Here is a 20,513-nt window from a genome sequence, read left to right as displayed (position 1 = left end):
ATGCAGGACCATTTCTTGAGCAACATGGACTCAACTTCCTTGAGTCTATGTGAGAGGCTTGTGGTATAAAAAGGAGGGCATTTCCTTTCTTATTTTGCCTCCACACTTCAAAAAATCAGCACCTGCATTTTGTGCCCGAGTCTTTAGATCCTGAATTTGACCAATGTATCCAATTTTTCCCTGTTGAAAGATTATGGGATTCACATCCATGAAGTACAACTTCCTGCATTTTACTCTTTCTGCAGGATACATCTCTAGGGACATAATTCCAGTTCAGGAGTATGTTCATTGTAATTACTCCTGATACATATTGTGAGACCAGTTTCTTGGTCATGAGGCAATTTTAAGAATCAATCAAATATATTACTGTGTAGCAATGTTCTTCTGATATAATTGGACTGTAATATGATTTTCTAGGGATTATGTTTCACCCCTGGGGCAGGAAAAGGTAGAGTCTTAGAGACCAAGTCAGAGATACTAAACAGCTCAGACCTGATACCGGCGGTAAAAGCAGCCTTTACCATGATGACGGACCAGATCCTTCCCACTCCACTCGCCAAACTGACCTAGGAGAATTCCTGAAAATCAGGATGCCAAACTACTGTCTGTTAGAGTTACCTAAAGGAGAAATGTGAAGCACTGGGGGTGGGGAGCATCCTTCATTCCTAAAAAGGCATCTGTCAGGTGAAAACCTCAAGCACCAATGACAACAAAGCAAGGCAACCTGAAACCATGCATTATATTATAAATCTGCTTTATTTAGCAATTAGAATTGAGCAAAGAGATGAGGAAACATCACAGGGATACAGACCCTGCACATCAGAGAACTAGTCACTTGTGCTTTCAATGATCACTGCAAGGGAGGACCCAACCCTGCAAGATGCGAAACTCCTGGGCCAGTGGAAAGCAAGGGGGACTTGCCCTGTTCTGGAGTAGGACCCTGGCAATGACCTTCCCGATGGTGAGTTTGGGAACCTCAGGTGGAGCAGGTATTGGCAGAGAGGAGGTGAGGGCACTCAGAACTTTCAGTTCTAATTCAAGAAGGAAGAGAAGAAGGAAGCAGGAGAGAGAAAGCAACTGGAGGAGAGGGCAGCTGAGGGGGGCCCAGAGACACTGTGGGACCAAGGCTGAAGCCAGGACTTCAGTGCCTGTAGCTCTTCCTGCTGGAGGAGGTGGTGGTGTATTTGATGGTGGAGCTGCTGCCCCCAGCAGAGCTGAGGCCACTTCCCAAGGCTCTGCCACTGCCAGAACTGAAGCCACCTCCAAGGCTGTGACCGCCGCTGCTGTAGGAGTAGCTACTGCCTCCGCCCAGGCTTAAGCCACCGCTGCCACCGCTGGCACCACCATAGCCGCTGGAGACGGTGGACTGCACCACGGCTGTGGAGGGAGGGGGACAAGGTCACGATGAGACATGGTGACTCGTTCTGCCAGACTGAGTCCAGTCAGAAGAGCACAAGGGCAAGGGAGGGAGGCAAGCAAAGGTACTTACAGATGTTGACTGGTACAACGCCTTCCCCACTCAGCCTAGGAGAGAGGAGACACGGCCACCATGAGACCTCAGACAGCCACAGATGGACCAGGGTGGGAAGCCTTCCCGTGAGGAGAGTCCATGGGGAAAGTGCCTTTCAAGTGGTTTTCTGAGGGGAGCATTCTGGCCACAACTAGAGCCCGTTAAACGTGAGCTCATTGGCTGGACATCTTGGAGCTGGACCCAGATGCTGGGGGAGGTTGTGAGGTACCCACCTGCACTCCTCGCCTTCCAGCAGCTTCCTGTAGGTGGCGATCTCCACGTCCAGGGCCAGCTTGACATTCATCAGCTCCTGGTACTCCTTCAGCAGCCGGGCCATGTCCTGCTTGGCCTTCTGCAGGGCGTCCTCCAGGTCGGCCAGCTTGTTCTTGGCGTCCTTGAGGGCCAGCTCCCCACGCTGCTCAGCGTCAGCGATGGCGGACTGCAGGTTGGCGCACTGCAAGGGGAAGATGGGCAGATGAACTTGCAACCTGATCCCCAGGGGAGACTAACTGTGGTTCTCCTTTCCCAGTGAGGAAGAGTTCTAGAGCCCAGATTTCATGGGAAAGGCGCTCTGACAATTTTGTCCAGAATTTTTCCATTCTGCAAATCTTCTCTAGTCTAGGAGCCACTTGGAAAACCTATGCACCTTTGTGTTAACCACGCTGAGTGAGCACTGGACTGGCAGAACCTGGAGATACTACAGCAGACACAAGACCAGGGGACATCAGAAGAAACGGACCAATGGGCTTGTTTTGAATGTTGATATCTTGGATACTTTCACGTGGATGCACACTGAATTAAACAAATCACAGACATTCTGGTGAGGTGATTTCACATTAAACTGCTGAGACCTTGCCTTTGTTCCACCTCACATTTTTGGACAAGATTCATTTGTTCTGTGTCTTTTCTGTTTCTTTTTCACAGTAACTGAGCAGATTTGCAACAATCTTTCTCACACTCTCTGTCCTGCCTTTTCTTTACCAAGTTGTGTCTTAATTCCCAGAGCAATCATTCCTTTTATGTAATCTCTTCTCCACACCTCTAGACCATATTTTTACATCACTGACTGTCGGAATTGGTCCTGTTGTAAGTTTGTTTCATGCTCCTGGGCTGGGATCCATCTCTCTAACCTGTAGGAACGCACTAAGGGTAGGAATTGCATGTCCTCCCCTCCCTGCTTGTTCCCTCATCACACAGGAACTTCCCAAATAATGGCTGATGACTGCCTTGTCGCCTGGAAAGGGAAGATGTGTTTCTCCTCCATGGTCCCCACCATACCTGCTTCTTGACGTGGTCGATCTCAGATCTCAGCCTCTGGACCATGCGGTTGATCTCAGAGATCTCCTGCCTGGTGTTGCGCAGGTCGTCCCCGTGTCTGCCTGCCGTCACCTGCAGCTCCTCATACTATAACCAGAGGGACAGAAGGGGGTGTACGTTGGCTTCATGTGACAATGACGACTGTCACACTCATCAAGCATTTAACAAACTGAAACTAATGGTTTCTCCACAAGGTATTTTCCCATTATTGAAGGTACAAGGTCATTGATACTATACACCCATCACAGATCACCCTGGTTGGGACCACTGACTGCCTGGTTCCCTTTAGGACCAGCAATGTTCTGCACGGTTTCTGAGAGCAAGCATCAAGGTGAAGCTGAAGCAAAGAGCACGAGGTCCTTATGTGCAGTAGCTTTCATCCTGCATCAGGTTCTTTGACTTACTAGACTTGGACATAAATACTGTAAAGGGCTACTCTGTTAATGCAGGGGACACATTCTGTGAAAGGACTCCAGCTTCCTAGAAATAGATTTCCCCAGTGATGTCTGTAGCTTTGCTGGTGTTCAGGGAAAACGCACGAGGGATTCTTCATTTGCCGCCCCCACACTGCTCACCTTCGACTGGTACCAGGACTCAGCCTCAGCCCGGCTTCTTTGAGCAATCTCCTCGTATTGGGCCTTGACTTCGCTGATGATGCTGTCCAGGTCCAGGCTGCGGTTGTTGTCCATGGAGAGGACCACAGAAGTGTCTGAGATGTGGGTTTGCATCTGAGCCAGTTCCTGCAGAACATGAGGTCGTCAGACCATCTTTTCCTGTGATGTTTACAGACGTACCCAAGCCCAAGATTTCCACCCTTTGCACAATCTTATACCAGTGAATAACATAGGGTGAAGAAGATGCTTACTGCTTCATAAAAGGCTCTTAGGAAGTTGATCTCATCTGTGAGGTTATCTGCCTTGGCTTGTAGTTCAACCTTATTCATGTAGGCAGCATCCACATCCTGGAGAATATAAGCCAATAGACTACAGTCAGATGAACCCTCCTTCCCAGTCTGCACCACCTTTCAGTCTCCCTGCTTATACCTTTCTCAGATATGGGCAGGAACCCAGGGTCCTCTCCTAAAAGAATTATGAGCCCCTGATCTTACTCAGCTCACCTTTTTCAGTTTCACAAATTCATTCTCTGCTGCCGTGCGCTTGTTGATTTCATCTTCATACCTGGAATTAGAAAGGATAAAACATAATCAGCCAGTTGGGAAAGGGATACACACAAAGCAGCCTGGGATCCCAACTTTTCATAATGAGATATCCAAATGGAGCGTTCCTGCCAGTGTACCTAAAAGATGTATTTCGTGGTCTCTAAATTGTTTACTTCTTTTCTCTCCTCATCAGCCCACAAGACCCTTTTGTCCTGGGGGGTTTGTGTTTAGGCAATAACTGTGATTTCATTTCCGTGGTCATGGTTTACTAGCAATCATGCCCTCATCTGGACCTGCTCTTCCAATGGACTTGAAGTGTGGGCTTCAGGAAATGAGCCCATTTCTCTCTTTCAACTCACTTGTTCTTGAAGTCCTCCACCTGGTCCTGCATGCTCCTCAGCTCCGAGTCCAGGCGGCTTCTCTCCCCCAGGATGCTGTCCAGCTGCCTCCTGAGGTTGTTGATGTACTGCTCGAACAAAGGCTCCAGGTTCTGCCTCACGGTCTTGGTGCCCTGTTCCTGCAGCAGGGTCCACTTGGTGTCCAGGACCTTGTTCTGCTGCTCCAGGAACCGCACCTGGAGGAAGCCAAGGTGGTTATTTTCCAGATGAAGAAGGGAGACAGAGATGCGAGTTGACAGGTCCCCAAGCAGACGTGGGTGGTCCCCATGGTATTGGGTGACACCAGTGCATGTACAGAGGCTCAGGGTGATGGTTCTTCTCCCCCAAACCCTTTTCCTTTACAGCACACAGATCTCACCAACCAAATTCCCCATGGAGCTTTGAGCTATTCCCTCCCACTAACTGATGGAGCCTGTCAGTGTCTTTCAACATTTTATCTCATCCTCTTGATAAAGAGAATCACAAATGTAGTTTAAAATAGTATTTTTCTGATATATTGCACAGAGTCTTTTTTAAAAGAGTACCTCAGTTAAAGTCATGTCAAATGTTTAGAATCTCATGATTCAATTTTAACCCTATTAATGATTGGAGTTCATCAAACTTCCCATTCAGTGCATACGTCTCCTCTAAACAAATTCCCTTCATGGTCATGATCTGGTTCTACAAGTTGAGTGTTTCTATGGACCTATATACATGTTTCTGAGTCTTTTAGTTCCTAATCCACCTAGAATATATTTTTCTGCTTTCCATCTTCCCATTGCATCCCTCTGTCCCACTTCCCTGGGCTCTAAAATATTTTCCACTGTAATTCCCTTTTTAATTTCATAAACCTTTACAAGGTTATGCTAACCCATTTAATTCTCATTCCCTTTTCTTTGGGTCAAGGTTATCAGCAGCTGAGAATTCCTTCTACAGGAATGAGAGGCATGGGAGGGATCAGTAGTTCTAAACGATTTCAGTCACCTTCTGCCTGTGGTCCACATGGAGCCAGCCCTGCATCCCACTGGGGAGCTAGCCTGAGTCCCCTCCTCCCTCTCTCCCGCATCTCCCCCCAGTAGAGCATTTCTTGGTTCCTTAGTTTGGGGAGTCTGAAATCCCGGTGGAGGGCAGGTGCTCCCGGCTCACCTTGTCGATGAAGGAGGCGAACTTGTTGTTGAGGGTCTTGATCTGCTCCCGCTCCTCAGTTCTCACCCGCTGGATGGTGGGGTCGATTTCCAGGTTCAGAGGAGTGAGGAGACTCTGGTTGACGGTGACCTCTTGGATGCCTCCAGGAGGGAGCACAGGGAAGCCAGCGCCCCCATAGCCACCAGCAAAGCCAGCTCCACCACCGAGCCCAGCTGCACCACCAAAACCGTATCCACTCCCAATTCCACCTCCAAAGCCAAAGCCAAAGCCACCTCCATATCTGCTGCCGTATCCGCCACTGATGGAGATCCTCTTGGTGCCCCCCAGGTTATAGAGGCTGCGGCTGCCAAAGCCAGCTCCTCCACACACTCCAGCCAGGCCACCACCGCCCCTGGAGCGGGACACCGACACGCTGCTGAAGCCAGAGCGGCAGACCCCAGGGACTCGGGCTGAGCCGGCACTGAAGCCCCGGCGGCTGGTGCTTTGGCTCCTCACGGTGGATCTGCAAGACATGGTTCTGAAGACGAGAAGGCTGAGGAAGATGTGAGAGGCTGGAAGGTAGAGCTGAGAGGAGCAGATGTGTGTGAGGAGCTTCTAGGCAGCCGCTTATATACAGAGAAAAGGGGCTGGGCTCAGTCCTGGAAGGTGAGCTTGCAGGTTGGGAAGGGCTGGGCTTTACAAACAGTGAGATCACCCCCGGCCCCTGGAAAGGTATAAAGTATGAATATTGCTTCTTTGGCTTCTTTTAGTCATGGAGAAATTCTGGCTTCTAGCCCTGACATGATCCCAACACAATAAGACTGGAGGTAAATTCTCTGAAGTCATGAGTTAGTCATGTTCTCAAACAAAGGAGACAAGGAGCTGATCTGTGATAATTGTCCTGTCCTTCTGCTTACTCAGACACTCTTCTGTGTGCCCCCTTCCCACATATGTTGTCTCTTCCACCAGCACCACCCTTCCCATCAGGGGCGACTGTTTCTGAGGGCTTGTGAGCATTTGCCCCGTGGCCTGAGCAAGAAGTGGCCTGTGCTGTTTTTTCACCCTGTTTGAACGTGTCCTTCTGGAGCTCCTGGTCGCCTTCCTGGTGGCCTGGCCATGGGAATGCCGGCCACTTTGGAGACATGATTCTACTTTGAAAGGCAAGAGGGACAAAGGAGTTGCATTTTTACAGGGTAAGATCAACTCTGTCCTGTGTGATAAGCTGCCCAACTGACAGTTTCATGATCGGGTAGATCACCCTAGCCCACTCTGCGCAGAGATCTGACCCCTCCTCGGGGATTTTACCCATGCCTGCACCCCCTCCCCAGTGTTTGCTTTTCCCCTGGGCCAATGATCATATAGGTTTTTTTTTTTATCAAATGAAATTCATAGATGTCTTTCTCTTGGTCTTTTGGAATGTTCACTTAGAACTTAATGTAAAGAATCTAAAATGAGTAGGTCAGAAGTCATTAAGGGAATTCACTGAATTTTGCTTCACATAGATTCTGACATTTCTTCAGAATCAAGAATCAGACGTCTTAATAGACTGTGTACAGAAAGTGGAAGGACATATAGCAGCAGTGAATCATAAAAAATGTGTCTTTACAAGTGTGATGATATCACAAGGAAATCCTAAACTTGTATTTCTAATCTCATGCTTGAAATCTCAAATCCCCATACACCTTCTTGAAGAGGGGGAAGGCTGTGAAATGAGCACAGCACTTGGTGTAGAGGGGAACGAGCTTTCTTTTTTCTAGTCCTGAGCCAAAGGGGCACTGAGAGCAATTACAGGCATGTGATTTTAGGAGAACATCTGGTTAAACGTACAACCAGGGGAGGAAAGACAAACTCCCACGTTGATGATGAGCCTAAGGAAAGCTCTTGCAACTGTCTGAGAAGCAGTCCCATCTCTCCAGCATTTGGTGGGGGGCACAGCATCCAGGGAGGCAGGGCATTCCCTCTCCAAAGGAGTGCTAATTCAGCGTCTGGCAGGGAAGAGATACCTACTCGAGACAGTGGAAGCAGCTTCCCTTCCTCCACCCTGATTGCTCAATGCTTGACCAAGAAATGTGCTTCCACCCACTTCTGGGAAAGAGGCATTCCTTCCCATGGAACAGTGTTCTGATCAGCTCTCTTGAGATAGAGTCTTTAGGTTTGGCAGGGATGAGGCCAGGAGGGGTAGGAAGGGTTAGCAAGTCAGGTGGGGGCAGCATGCATTTGTCCGATGTCCTGTGTCCATGTCAGTGTCCAGTGTGTGTGGCTGCTTTCACATGGCCATGACAGAGTTGAGTAGTAGTTGCAACAGAGAGCATGTGGCTGGCAAAACCTAAAAGATGTTTTAGATGGTCCTTTAAAGAAAAAGCTTGCCAAACTCTGGTGAAGAGCAAGGGGCTCTGGAAACATGCTCAGGCTCACAGTCAGGCTCCCCTGTGTCTTTATGCAATTACTCATTCTTAGAATTGTAAAAAGGGGTGGTGAGATGAAAATTGTCCCTTCCTCACAGTGTTGTGAGGATTACACGAAATAATTACTGCAAAGATCTAAGCACAGTGTCTGTGCATAAGTTCTCAATGAAGATGAGAAAACTTCATTATGTCATCATTGTAATGGACGTATGGAGAGGCTTGGTGTGTTCAGGGACCCACAAGGAGCTTCAGGCACAGCTCGTGTGTGTTAGGGGTGGAGAGTGAGAGAAACAGTCTTGCAGGTTGGTGCCACATTAATAAGGACCAGAAGCCACATGCAGAGGTTTGCCCTGACTCCCGGAGGCCATGCAGAGCCGCAGAAGGCAGGAGAACAAGATGAGAAGTACGACCTGCAAGCTTGCTGGCACTCCAAGCAGCAGGATGGGGAAGAACTGTGCTCCGGGGCGAATGCAGCTCCTTGCCCAAGTGAGGGAGGATCTGAGTCCTTGGAGGGAGCCTGACAGGCTGCTCTCTCTCTCGCCTGTAGAGGCCAGCTCCCCTGTGTCACCCTCAGCTGGGTCCTCACCTGTCCCCTGCACCGTGCACACAGGGATGGGCTTCTGTCATCCAGCACAAGTGAGCAGATCATTTCCTCTTTTAGTACTGACTGTAGATCTTTTCCAAGGTGGGAGCACACTCATCCCCGAATGAAGTATATTCAATGGTTCAATGTCAGCAGGAACCTCACAGTCAGCCATTTAGCCTATCAGAGCATGGTTTAACTTCCACATAATACCCAGTCCTAAAGTTTGGTATGTGCACCAGATGGCATCAGTGATATAAAGTACCATGTTTCATTTCCTGACACAAGTATTTTTCCTATTGCTAGTTTTAAAAGTTTCTCTCAATGTAAATATATATATATATTCTATAATATATTATATCTAATATATAAGATATATACATATCTTTTTATTCCTCAAATCTGTTACCACCTGCCAGGGAATGATGTCCTGGGAACCAGTTCCAGGGACCCTGACCATGAGCGAGGTCACAAAGAGGGCTCATGAGAGATGATGAGGGCTCCTGAGACAGTGGAGGGGGGATCAGAGAGGAGGGACCCCCGTGGCAGATTCATTTCTGATTCCACTCTTTCCCACCACTCTTAAAAGGTCAAGTTTGCACTTGATTCATTTGCCCGTGATTTTCTCTATCTTTCTTGGTCTGGGTGTGGGAGGGACCCTGTGTTCCCTAGCCCACTTTCAGACTGCTGCCTTGGGCTACGCTGTGCATCTTTCCTCCTCTGGGGTCCGGTCCTCCACCCTCTACCCCTGCTTTTGCACCCAGAACAGGGTGTGTTCTTCGGCAATGAGGACCCACCGGATGGTTACAGAATTGACCTTTCAGATGAAATCTCCCTAGCGATGCTGAATTGTGTCCCGAGGTAGAGCCCAAGGAAGTTATATATTCCCAGAGGAGCAGGGCAGGGAAGCCAGACCTTCATAAAATTAAAACAAAGGGTGATAGCTCAGGTGACTATGTGAAAGAAACTGAAGCAAAGCAGCATGAGTAACTTCGGTGACAGCCAGTCTCTTCTCTGCCAGGCTGCGGAGACTGGCCGCTCCTCTCTGCCGGGGAAGCCTCCATCCAGTCTGCTGCTGTGTCTGATGGCTGGGGAGCGAGGAAAGTCTTCATTCTAGGGCCCAGGGATTAATGTGTACTTCTTGCATTTTTCCCAGTTTCCCAGCAAAGAGAAAGGCAGGAGTCGTCCCCTGGAGCCTGAGCCCATGGAAATTCTGCCTCAAGAGGATTTACCTTGTCTTTCTGCATCCCTGGGTGGAGCTGACAGATGAGAACAAGGAACAGGCTATTAGGCTATTATCACATTCCATCAAAAGCTTAAGGCCAAGTGCCTAATCATCAAGTCCCAGTGCAGGACGACGCCGTTCAGAGGGAATCCCACAGACTCAGTCCTGTCCCTGGGGAGCACCCATTGAAAGAGAAATACGTGCAGCCACACGTGTGAAGGATGGAGACAGTGGCACCAACTTCGGAGCGGAAAGCGCAACCTGCTGTGATGCATGGAGTAGTTCATAAAATACTGAAACTTTCAAAATCATTACTTAGTAATCAGCCTTGTGGAATGATGTCCTATTACATTCGCCTTCTGGTTGAACTCCCTTTATTTCAGTGAAAGGGAAATATTGGTTAATCACGAATGTACTGGGTAATTCCACCCCCCCTCCCCAACTCAGGATGATCTGGAGTAATTCCTACCCAAAAAATTCATCTCAAAATCTTCTGAATGGCCTAGAGAGCAAATGTGCCTCAAACTGTCTCCTCTGAGACATCTTGGCAGTCAGTGGCTACTGCCATTTGTTAATCCTTTATAATCTTACTCTAAGCCTAAGGTTGGAATTAGTGACAGATCGTTTATTCTCTGGAACTAATGTTGGGAAGGAGGCCTTAGGGGGGTCTGATACATTTAACTTCCTCCCTGTCTTCCTCTGCTCGTCCCTCAGCCACTTCTGGGAAACAGCTTGGATTTTTTTCAATAGGACCAGAAGAACACTCAAGATGGCTAGGAAAGCTTGGACCCTGTGGCAGAAATTGTTAATTTGGTCAATCTAGATTCCATTCCCAATTTACTTTTTTCTTTCCAATTTCCACTATAGAAACATGAAATGTGAGATACTCTTTCTCTTAAATGTTTTTGTTTATTGGCATATTATTTATATACAGTGAAATGCACAGATCTTAACTGTAGTGTTCAGTTTTGACAAATTTGCACACTTCTGTTATCCACATAACATCAAGACGTAGAACACTTCCATTCCTTCAGAAAATTCCTTTGTGCTTTTTCCTTTTAATCCCACTGCCCCAAGCAATCACTGTGTTTGATTTTTCCACCTTGAATTGTTTATTTTAGAATTTTATATAAATGGAATCATACAGCTTATACTTACATATTTATAAATATATGTATACATTTGTGTATGTCTGGTTTTTTCAGTCAGCAAAATGTTTTTGAGATTCATCCAGATTGTCATAAATAGCGGTAGTTCATTCTTTTTTATTGCTGAGTAAGATACCATTGTAGGAATAAACCACATTTCTTTAGCCATTCTGATTGATGGGTTCCTAAAACATTTCCATTTTGAGGTTAAATTCCATAAAACGGTTATGAGCATACTTAGTCTTTTTGTCAACAAGTATTTTCATTTTGCTTAAATAAACACCTAGGAATATAATTGTTGCATCAAGAGGAAATGTACAGCCAGCCCAGCCAGGCACATCTCTTGTGTATCTACCCAGAGCCATAGTAAATTCCACTTCTCTCTCTCTTTCACACACACACACACACACATACAAACACAAGTAACCATATATTAGTTGTCTAAAATAGTCGAATCATTCTTTTAAATATGCTTTAATTTTTAGAGCAGTTTTAAGTTCACAGCAAAATTGAACGTATGTAGTTCCCATATACTCCCTGCCCCCTCACACATGTAGCCTTCCCCGCCATCAACATCCCACACCAGAGGGGTACATTTTTTATAGTCAGTGAATCTATGCTGCTATAAACATTGTGTGCAGGTTTTGTGTGGGCATAACTTTTCAGCTCATTTGAATAAATATTAAGGAGCACAACTGCTGGATTGTATAGTAAGATTATGCTTAGTTTTGCAAGAAATTGCCAAGCTGTCTCCAATGTGGCTGCATCATTTTGCATTCCCATCAACAAAGAATGAGAGTTTTTGTTACTCTGCATCCTGGTCAGCATTTGGTTTTCCCAGAGTCTTAGATTTGTACTATTCTAGTAGGTGCATAGTGGTATCTCATTGTTTTAAGTTCCATTTTCCCTAATGAAATATGATGTGGGCACCTTTTCATATGCTTATTTGTTATTGAACAAAAACTAGAGAACAAACAGGCATGCCTCACCTCAATTATCAGAATTACTGATTTGCCTAAATTTCACATGATCATACCATTTACTGCCCTCTTAATATATCTCACAGTGGTCATGAATACTCTGACCCAATAAGTAACAAATTAAAATTAAGTTAAATCCTTGACACTTAAAAATTGGCTTGACCAAATGGGACTCCATGGGCCTTCCTCCAGTTAAAATAGTTAATATGCCCCAATGTAAATTAAAACAGTGCCTTCAAAGACTGAAACCCATTTTAGGGGATGTATTTCTCCAAATAAGAGAAAGGGTTATTATGCTCACTATTTCTCCATCCAACAACCCAACCTGGCCTATTTTTAAACTTGGAAAGAATAAAGGTGACACACATTGGATTACCACAACCCTAATGCCATGGTCAACCGATTAATGCTCCCTACCCAATATTTTTGAAATTGCTGGCTCGATCCAATCAGCAACTGGTAAATATTTTGCTCTTATAGATTTAGCTAATAATATTCTGTTCAGTGCCCATTGCAACAGCCTCTCCATCAGTTTGCTTTCACCTCCAAAGGGGCACGATACATCTTTAACCAGATGCTCATGGAGTGCCTCAGCAGCCCTGCCATCACGCACTATTACTGCAGGCAAAATCTTAAATGCATCAATGCCAGTTATAAAATTCTGGTTTTTGAAGTGAAGAGAAGAAAAAAGTGAATGAAGGGCCACAAATTGCAAAAATATCCTTCTTTCTTATGGGTGAGTTGTGTTCCACTACGTATATATGTGTTACATCACCTTTATCCATTCATTTATTGATGTGCACTTAGGATGCTTCTATATCGTGGCAATTATAAAGAATGTTGCTGTTAATAGTGGGGTGTATGTACTTTTTTGAGTTAATTCTTATTTTGCAGTTGGCTTTATTCCTTTGATAACTATAAGTTTAAAAAGCTAAAGCTGTAACCATTCTTAGAAACAATGAACAGTACATATATGTAAATTTAAAAATATGTGCAGTATATTGTTTATATGTACTTACATGCAATATATTGTATATGTGCAGTCAAATTGTAACAATTCTACCTAATAAAACTGAAAAATGAAAAAAAATCTTAAATGCATCAGACTTTCTCCAATGCTATTACATTGGTGAATCCCCCTTTGAAGAGTTTCATTAAACACACTCGTTCAGGGCCAACAAAGACTCACAAAGGAGCTCACAAAAAGAGGAAGGGCCATCATCTCACACATAGTGCAAGCTTCAGCCACCTTCGTTAAATTCCTGAAATGATTTGCTAATCCGAGGGCCACTCCATCCTCAACACTGTTAAGAAACTATCAGATATTGACCCTTTCAGCACCCACATTATTAGAACAGGCCTAATACCTTTTAGGCCTCTTTGGGGTCTCAAGGCAACATATTCCTTACTTACAAATTTGACTTGAGCCCATTATGTAGTTACTTGCAAAGTAATCCACCTTGAATGGGCTTCGCTCCAACAAACAGCTCGCCAATCTGTCCAAATTGCAACACAGCAGAACGCTGCCCTTCATGCCTTCCAGAGACTCCCTCATCCTAGAGGCATCGCAACCACTCTCACACCTCCTGGAGTCTCTGGACCACCTACGATGGTCCCTCCCCCTCCACAGCCGCTCTGTCTCCTTGTGAATCCTCAAGGGACCCAGTCACACCTGGACAGATGGACCCACCAAGGTCTCTAACTGGTTGTAGATCTTGAAAAAAACAATTCTGTCCAACAGCTTATATTATAAAAGCACTTTATTGAACACACTCTGGAGGTAGTCAGACCTGATGGGATTAGGATGGGGACTCTGTTTTAATGGTTTAGAGACCGGAAAACTTTGGATTCTTCTGTCACTGAGGATCAGGCTGTGGAGACCCAAAGCTGATTTGAAGCAGAGCATAGAATCGCGACAGAGGAGGCTAGAGACTAGGGGTTGAGCGTTCTGAAAACCAAAGAATGTGGGTCTGTGACAGACTTGGTTGACTACACTCCAGAAAAAGAGAAGACTTGGCTTGGGCCACTCCCTAGAAGAGGCAGTCACCGCGGCTGGCTCCTGCATTTGGGAGGCAGTGACTTGCTACAGGCTCTTAGCTCTTGAAGCTCTTCCGGGTGGAGGAGGTGGTGGAGACAAATTTGACGCTGGAGCCGCTGCCCCCGCCGCTGCCAAAGCCCAGGCTGCGGCCACTGCTAGCGCTGAAGCCAGAGCCCCCCACGCTGAGCCCGCCGCCTAGGCCCACTCCCCCGCTGCTGCTGGAGTAGTAGCTCCCGCCGCCACTTCCGCCAAGACCACCGCCCAGACCGCCACCAAGGCCGCCACCGAGGCCACCACCGAGGCCACCGCCAAAGCCACTGCCACCGCCGTAGCCAGAAGAGACGGTGTTTGTGACAACGGCTGTGGAGAAAGGAAGGAACACTTGGTGAGCCCAGTCTGTCAGATGGATCCTACGCATCTAATCTATTTGATCCTACTGGTGTTAGCACTGTACCCGGCCCCTCTGACACAGTAGCAGATGAGGCTCAGAAGCGCTAAGTCACTTAGCAACGGTCCCTAATAAAAAGTTGGTAAACATAGTAGGTAAGGGACAGTGCTAAGTCCTTGGGGGACGGGAGGAGGAGCAAGGCAGGGGGACAGGGTCCAGGATGTGTCATACACGGAGCCTACACTTTAGGAGCCACGTTGATTCCTGTCTCAACCTGTATTCTTTCCCCATCACCTGCTTCTCACTGTGTCTTAAATAACCATTTTGGGGCTAGGAGGGTCTGGTATCTAGAAACAGCAGGATTCTGACTTGGCACAAAATACCCCCTATATCATCATGGTTAATGTCTGTTCAAAGTTACTTACAGATGTTGACCGGTCCGACACCTTCTCCACTCAGTCTGAAAGGAAAAAAATCGAAATGAGTTAAAGACGCCCCCCAAAGACGGCATAAGCCTACGTGGATAACTCATGTTTAGAGTTTGTTCTGTGAGCAAGGAGCCTGCATGCCCGAAAAACTGCTTAAATTAGAGAAAGAGATAGCTCTCTGGAGAGACGTCCCAAGGAAGAGGACTTGACCTAGAAACAGGTTATCGGAAGAAAATTATCATTCTCACTCTCCTCCACCCATTATAGGGAAAGCATGAGTGAGAGTCTGTGGGAGCTACGAATACGTATGAAGTCGTTTTTGCCTCGTAGGTGCTTACATTCTGTGAGAGGACTGGATGTGGACAGAAATACTTCTAACAGGGAGTAGGCGGGGGCAGTGTCAGAAGATTGAATAAAACAGAGTTTGGGAATCCAAAGGCAGGTGAATTTAACTCAGCTGGAATAATTATGAAAGGCTTCCTGAAAGAAGTACTTGAAGGATGGGGAAGGCATTTGTTGAGCTGCTTAGTTGTTTGAAGGAGAGGCAGCACCCAAGAATACTGGTGGTGGGAATAGGATCAGAAAAGTGAGTTGAGGTCACATCGCGTAGGTCAGCTGTATGTCCAGATGTCAGATTGGATTGGATTGGATCATTGGATTAATGATGCATAACCATCATGCACAAGATAGTGGCCCCCTGTGCATGTGTTTTATACCCTGTAGTGGAGGAGAAGCTGCACTTTATCAAATGTGAGGCCATCCTGGGCTCGTGGTGTCAATCTTGTCACGCACCTGCACTCCTCGCCCTCCAGCAGCTTGCGGTAGGTGGCGATCTCTACGTCCAGGGCAAGCTTGGTGTTCATGAGCTCCTGGTACTCGCGCAGCAGCCGGGCCATGTCCTGCTTGGCCTTCTGCAGGGCGTCCTCCAGCTCGGCCAGCTTGTTCCTGGCATCTTTGAGGGCCAGCTCCCCACGCTGCTCGGCATCAGCGATGGCGTTCTGCAGGTTGGCGCACTAGAGGGGACGGAAGGCAGAGTGGGGCCACTCTAGAGGCTGGGCTGGGTCTGGGGTGTCTCTTTCTGAGCTTCCAGAGAGAAGCCAAGACATTTGTCCTGGTCAGTGTGGATGGTGGAACATTAGAACGCCAGGACTCCCACCAGCTGTGTGTATGCGTTGTGTGTTTAGAAAAAGTAAAATGAAACAAAACAGGTCTGCCTTTCAGAGCGCAGGCGCCTTCCCTGCCTTCTCTCCCTACCTGCTTCTTGACGTTGTCGATCTCGGCTCTCAGCCTCTGGATCATCCGGTTCATCTCGGAGATCTCATGCTTGGTGTTGCGGAGATCATCGCCGTGCCGGCCCGCTGTCTGCTGCAGCTCCTCGTACTGGCGCCACCGGAAAAGAGGAAAGATTCCATTTAGATGAGGATGGAAACACTTTCCCAAGTTCATGGGCACGAGCTACCAAGAGGTGGCAGGCGGTGTCGTTATCTGGGGCCTTCAGCTGGTCTTAGATGATATCCTTTTTAGTGCCTTTGCTTTTCTAGAGACACTGCTGTGAAATTCGGTGAGATTCTCTTAAGGTTCTTGAATTTATGTGGTAGATGCATACAGGTCTATTCCCAAAACTCATCCTAATAGGCCTCAGCAGGTTTCAGGAGCCCCATCCTTTACATTTGGTCATGGCCTGGAATCCTAGACCTGTGTCCATCCCTCACTCGGGACACATTTGCCACATCACCCACCTTGGTCTGGTACCAGGACTCGGCTTCTGTCCGGCTGCGGTTGGCGATCTCCTCGTACTGGGCCTTGACCTCAGCAATGATGCTGTCCAGGTCCAGGGAGCGGTTGTTGTCCATGGACAGGACCACGGACGTGTCTGAGACATGCGTCTGCATCTGGGACAGCTCCTGCGGGGGAAGACTCGAAGTCAGTCATCTGATTCTAGATAAACCACAAGGTCTTACTATATAGCCCAGGGAGCTATATTCAATATCTTATAATACCTGTAATAGAAGAGAATCTGAAAAAGAATATGTATATACATGTATATGTGTATAACTGAATCACTATGCTGTACACCAGAAACTAATACAACATTGTAAATCCAAAAAATTAAAATTAAAATTAGAAAGAAAAAAATGAAGTCAGTTATCTGCTTCTGTATTATTTAATGTCAGGTCCATTCAAATCTCCTCATTGTGCTATGTCAAGTTGAGAAAAAAAATAACTCCAACATAAAAAACTTAGGTAAGTTAATAAATAATCCAAATCATTACTAATTCTATTTTTTTAAAAAGACTTAAACCCCTCTGAACCTCAAGAAACCCCTACCATGTAAACTCTCAGACTCTAATCTTACTTTAAAAGAATGTAGTTGTGTGGTCTGCTGCTGTGGGAGTAAACCGAGAGAGGGTGGTGCTCCAGAAACGGGAGGTGGCCAAGAAAGGTGTACCAGGGCCTCTAATAACTCACTCTAAATCTCATTCTGCAAAATGATTATCCAGGAGGATTTTTGCTTTAAATTTGACTTTAAAAAAAGGCTTTATTAGTTAATAAAGCATTGATAGTATTAAAGAAGTCAGAAAGACAGAGATGTGTCCATAGCTTAGGAACCACTGGCAATCCTTAATCCTGGAGACCCTGATCCCTGGTGGTGTCCCAGTGACCATCATTCGGGCTCCTGCACAGGGAATATTTCTTACCGCGTCAAAGAACATCTTCATGAAGTTGATCTCATCCATCAGTGCATCGACCTTGGCCTCTAGCTCCACTTTGTTCATGTAGGCGGCGTCCACGTCCTAGGGCAACAGGGATGGTTGGCACCGCTCCTCACTTTCACCCTGACTTAAATGAACAGCACCTTAAGTAAGTGTAACCACGGGCGACAGGATCTCTGCTACCCACGCACCTTTTTCAGCATCACAAACTCATTCTCGGCGGTGGTGCGCTTGTTGATTTCATCCTCATACCTGGTGGCACAAAGGATGGGAAGTGCTTAGCAAAGGATGATGGCCAGGTGAAGCCTGGGGTCTTTACTGCATAAAAAATCAACTGTGAGCCTGCCTTCCCACTACAAGGCGCTTCTCGCATCATACAGACAGAGAGGGAGGGGACGCTGGGAGCGTGAGCCCCTGGGCAAGGTTCTTACCCGTTAGGAAACTGTTTTCTCTGCAATTGTCTATCAGATAATCATTCTATTATTGCTACAATTCGGTTGCTTCAAAAACATTTCTATAGAGAAACTGTTATTTCTCCCCACTCCACATCTAGTCAATTTCTGTAATGCTTTTTATAGTCTTTGAAAAAAAATCCTAGCAGCCCAACTGCTGGTTCATAAGGACTAAAGAAATTATTTGAGCCACTAAGTTAGGTTGTGTCATCAAGTCCTGCTCTGGGGGGAATCCATCAAAAATCCCATGTTGCATATTTTGAGTGTACTGGGGAGGAAAGTCCCACCAAACAAGGATTATATGACTGCTTTTCGCACCAAGTAGTACAAAGGGCATGGAGCTTGTTGCTCTGGCCAGTGGTTAAACGCCTTGCAGAGGGACTGAGCTTGCAGCTATAACTTTCTAACATGAACCTGCTTCTTTTTTCAGTACTCTAGTGTCTATGGAAGGTATATGTTTTCAGCCCTTGGGGGAAGCATAAGCAGTAGTCTGGTTACCAAGTACATCTGGTGCCAAGACCCACCCCTCTTTCCACTCCAACACAACTCACTTGTTCTTGAAGTCCTCCACCAGGTCCTGCATGTTCCTCAGCTCCGAGTCCAGGCGGCCTCTCTCCCCCAGGATACCGTCCAGCTGCCTCCTGAGGTTGTTGATGTACTGCTCAAACAGAGGCTCCAGGTTCTGCCTCACGGTCTTGGTGCCCTGTTCCTGCAGCAGGGTCCACTTGGTGTCCAGGACCTTGTTCTGCTGCTCCAGGAACCGCACCTGGAGGATTGAAGGCAGAGGACCTTGGATTTCAGGATTCAATGGTCAGTTTCCCAGTTATCCTACCATCTCACGCTGTCCCCCTAAGCCTTCCCACGGGCAGTGCCTGGACCTGGGCCCCAGGATGGGAGATTCAAAGTGAAGCGCCTAACCTCACTATTCTAGGGGAGACGGGACACTTATCCAGGGCACAGACAGCACTGGGCACAGCTGGGTGGAGAGCAGCCCAGTGCAGTGGTGGCTGAGACGGCACTTGGGCTGCTGCCCAATGAACTCATCTGCCTTCCTCTGTAATCAGCCCCGTTACATGGAGCACACGGTTCATCTCTCTGCCCAGATAGTAATCAAGGAGTCTTTATGGGGGTAATCTCTGAAGGGAAAGAAGTAAGATCTTTTCTTCCAAACTGCCAGTCTAATTAAGAAAGTGGCCCACAAATCCAGGACACAGAGACAAATAGAAACTCACAACAGCAAACCAGGAAGATACCAGCAAAGTCAGAGGACCTCCCTCTTCCCACTTTCTTTGGCACTAATTCCACTTTCACAGTGGTTTTTCACAAAGAATCATGTCGATTTTACCTTGTCGATGAAGGAGGCAAACTTGTTATTGAGGGTCTTGATCTGCTCCCGCTCCTCGGTCCTCACCCGCTGGATGGCGGGGTCGATTTGCAGGTTGAGGGGAGTCAGAAGACTCTGGTTGACGGTGACTTCTTGGATGCCTCCAGGGGGACAGACGGGGAAGCCAGGGCCACCAAAGCCACCTCCAAAGCCAGCGCCACCACCGAGCCCAAAGCCACCACCAGCTCCACCGCCAAAACCAAATCCACTCCCAGCTCCACCTCCAAAGCCATAGCCGCCTCCAGCACCAGCTCCGAACCGGCTCCTGAAGCCCCCACCGCCAGCGCTGAAGGAGATCCTCTTGGAGCTCCCCAGGTTGTAGAGGCTCCGGCTGCCAAAGCCGCCCACTCCGCAAGCGCCCCCGAGGCTGACCCTGCCAAAGCCGCCGCCGCCGCCGCCCCCGGACCGGGACACTGTGGTGAAACTGGTGCGGGAGATAGACGGGGTGATGGCGGAGGCAGTGCTGAAGCTACGGCTGCCCCCGCTCCGGAAGGACACACTTGACTGGCGAGACATGATGGCTTGTTCCTAGTGGAGCAAGATGACTAGACACCGGCAGTGGGGAGGTGCTGGAGAGAACAGAGCACAGCAAGACGCAGAAGGTGGCTCTGTTACCCAGGCATCGCAAGCCCCTCTTTTATCCTCTAGAACTGGGTTGGGCGGGAGAGCTGTTGAACTGTGAATGATTAAGTGGGCTGGGCATGCCTGGGGGGCAGCTGTGAGCTCACCGGCACACCTGTGCGGTGGTGTGGGGTGCGAATGCTTTCTTCCTGGCAGGCTCTGCTCAGGTAGGGATAACCTTGCCTTGCAGCCCTGATGTCTTGGCAGCAAGACGGCAATGCTGCTAGCAAGTTTCTCTTTACCACCGGGGACCAGAGCAGTGAGGAGCCCAGAAAAGGGTGCCAGGAAGCAAAGGGGCATTTGGGCAATATCCTGAGGGATCCTTACAGGACTAGGGATGTTGCCAAGCATCCCAGCCCGGTGTACGCTGTCCACAAATGGGGGGCAAAGCAAGTCCCCCGCTGGCAGTGATCTGCTCTTCTCCCTTTTCTATGAGAGGTTGCTGTGGGGATTTCAGTACTTGGAAAGCCAGTCGTGGCTTGATATTTCAGCTATGTGCTAGAGGAGAAAATAGATTTCCATCCTTTACTGCAAAATTCCCTTTCTTGGGGGAGGCACAGTTATTCCAGATCCCACTGGGCAGATTCTCCTGCAAGGTTTGGTCCAGAAAGACTCCCCAAGCCCTAATCTCCAGAAACAGAGAACGTGGGACTCCCCCA

General features: G+C 47.6%; 2 protein-coding genes across 2 annotated transcripts; both read right to left on the bottom strand.

The window, feature by feature from the left end:
• Window positions 1-737: 737 nt before the first annotated feature.
• LOC107035370 (keratin, type II cytoskeletal 6A-like) lies at window positions 738-6,096 on the bottom strand. Its single transcript, XM_072972754.1, has 9 exons — window positions 5,510-6,096; window positions 4,346-4,560; window positions 3,945-4,005; window positions 3,693-3,788; window positions 3,403-3,567; window positions 2,789-2,914; window positions 1,744-1,964; window positions 1,490-1,524; window positions 738-1,377 (listed from the first exon to the last, which is right to left on the bottom strand). The coding sequence occupies exons 1-9, from the start codon at window positions 6,020-6,022 to the stop codon at window positions 1,142-1,144; spliced, it is 1,668 nt and encodes a 555-aa protein (XP_072828855.1). The 5' UTR covers window positions 6,023-6,096; the 3' UTR covers window positions 738-1,141.
• A 7,475-nt stretch (window positions 6,097-13,571) lies between these two features.
• Window positions 13,572-20,131, bottom strand: KRT5 (keratin 5). Its single transcript, XM_006203012.4, has 9 exons — window positions 19,195-20,131; window positions 18,401-18,615; window positions 17,589-17,649; window positions 17,383-17,478; window positions 16,423-16,587; window positions 15,938-16,063; window positions 15,476-15,696; window positions 14,681-14,715; window positions 13,572-14,227 (listed from the first exon to the last, which is right to left on the bottom strand). Exons 1-9 carry the CDS (start codon window positions 19,747-19,749, stop codon window positions 13,923-13,925), a joined length of 1,779 nt encoding a protein of 592 aa, XP_006203074.1. The 5' UTR covers window positions 19,750-20,131; the 3' UTR covers window positions 13,572-13,922.
• Window positions 20,132-20,513: the final 382 nt, after the last annotated feature.

Source organism: Vicugna pacos, chromosome 12 (assembly GCF_048564905.1).
Source record: "Vicugna pacos chromosome 12, VicPac4, whole genome shotgun sequence".
Lineage (NCBI taxonomy): Eukaryota > Metazoa > Chordata > Mammalia > Artiodactyla > Camelidae > Vicugna > Vicugna pacos.
The sequence above is the reverse complement of the archived record's forward strand: the minus strand, read 5'-3'. Positions and strand labels throughout refer to the sequence as shown.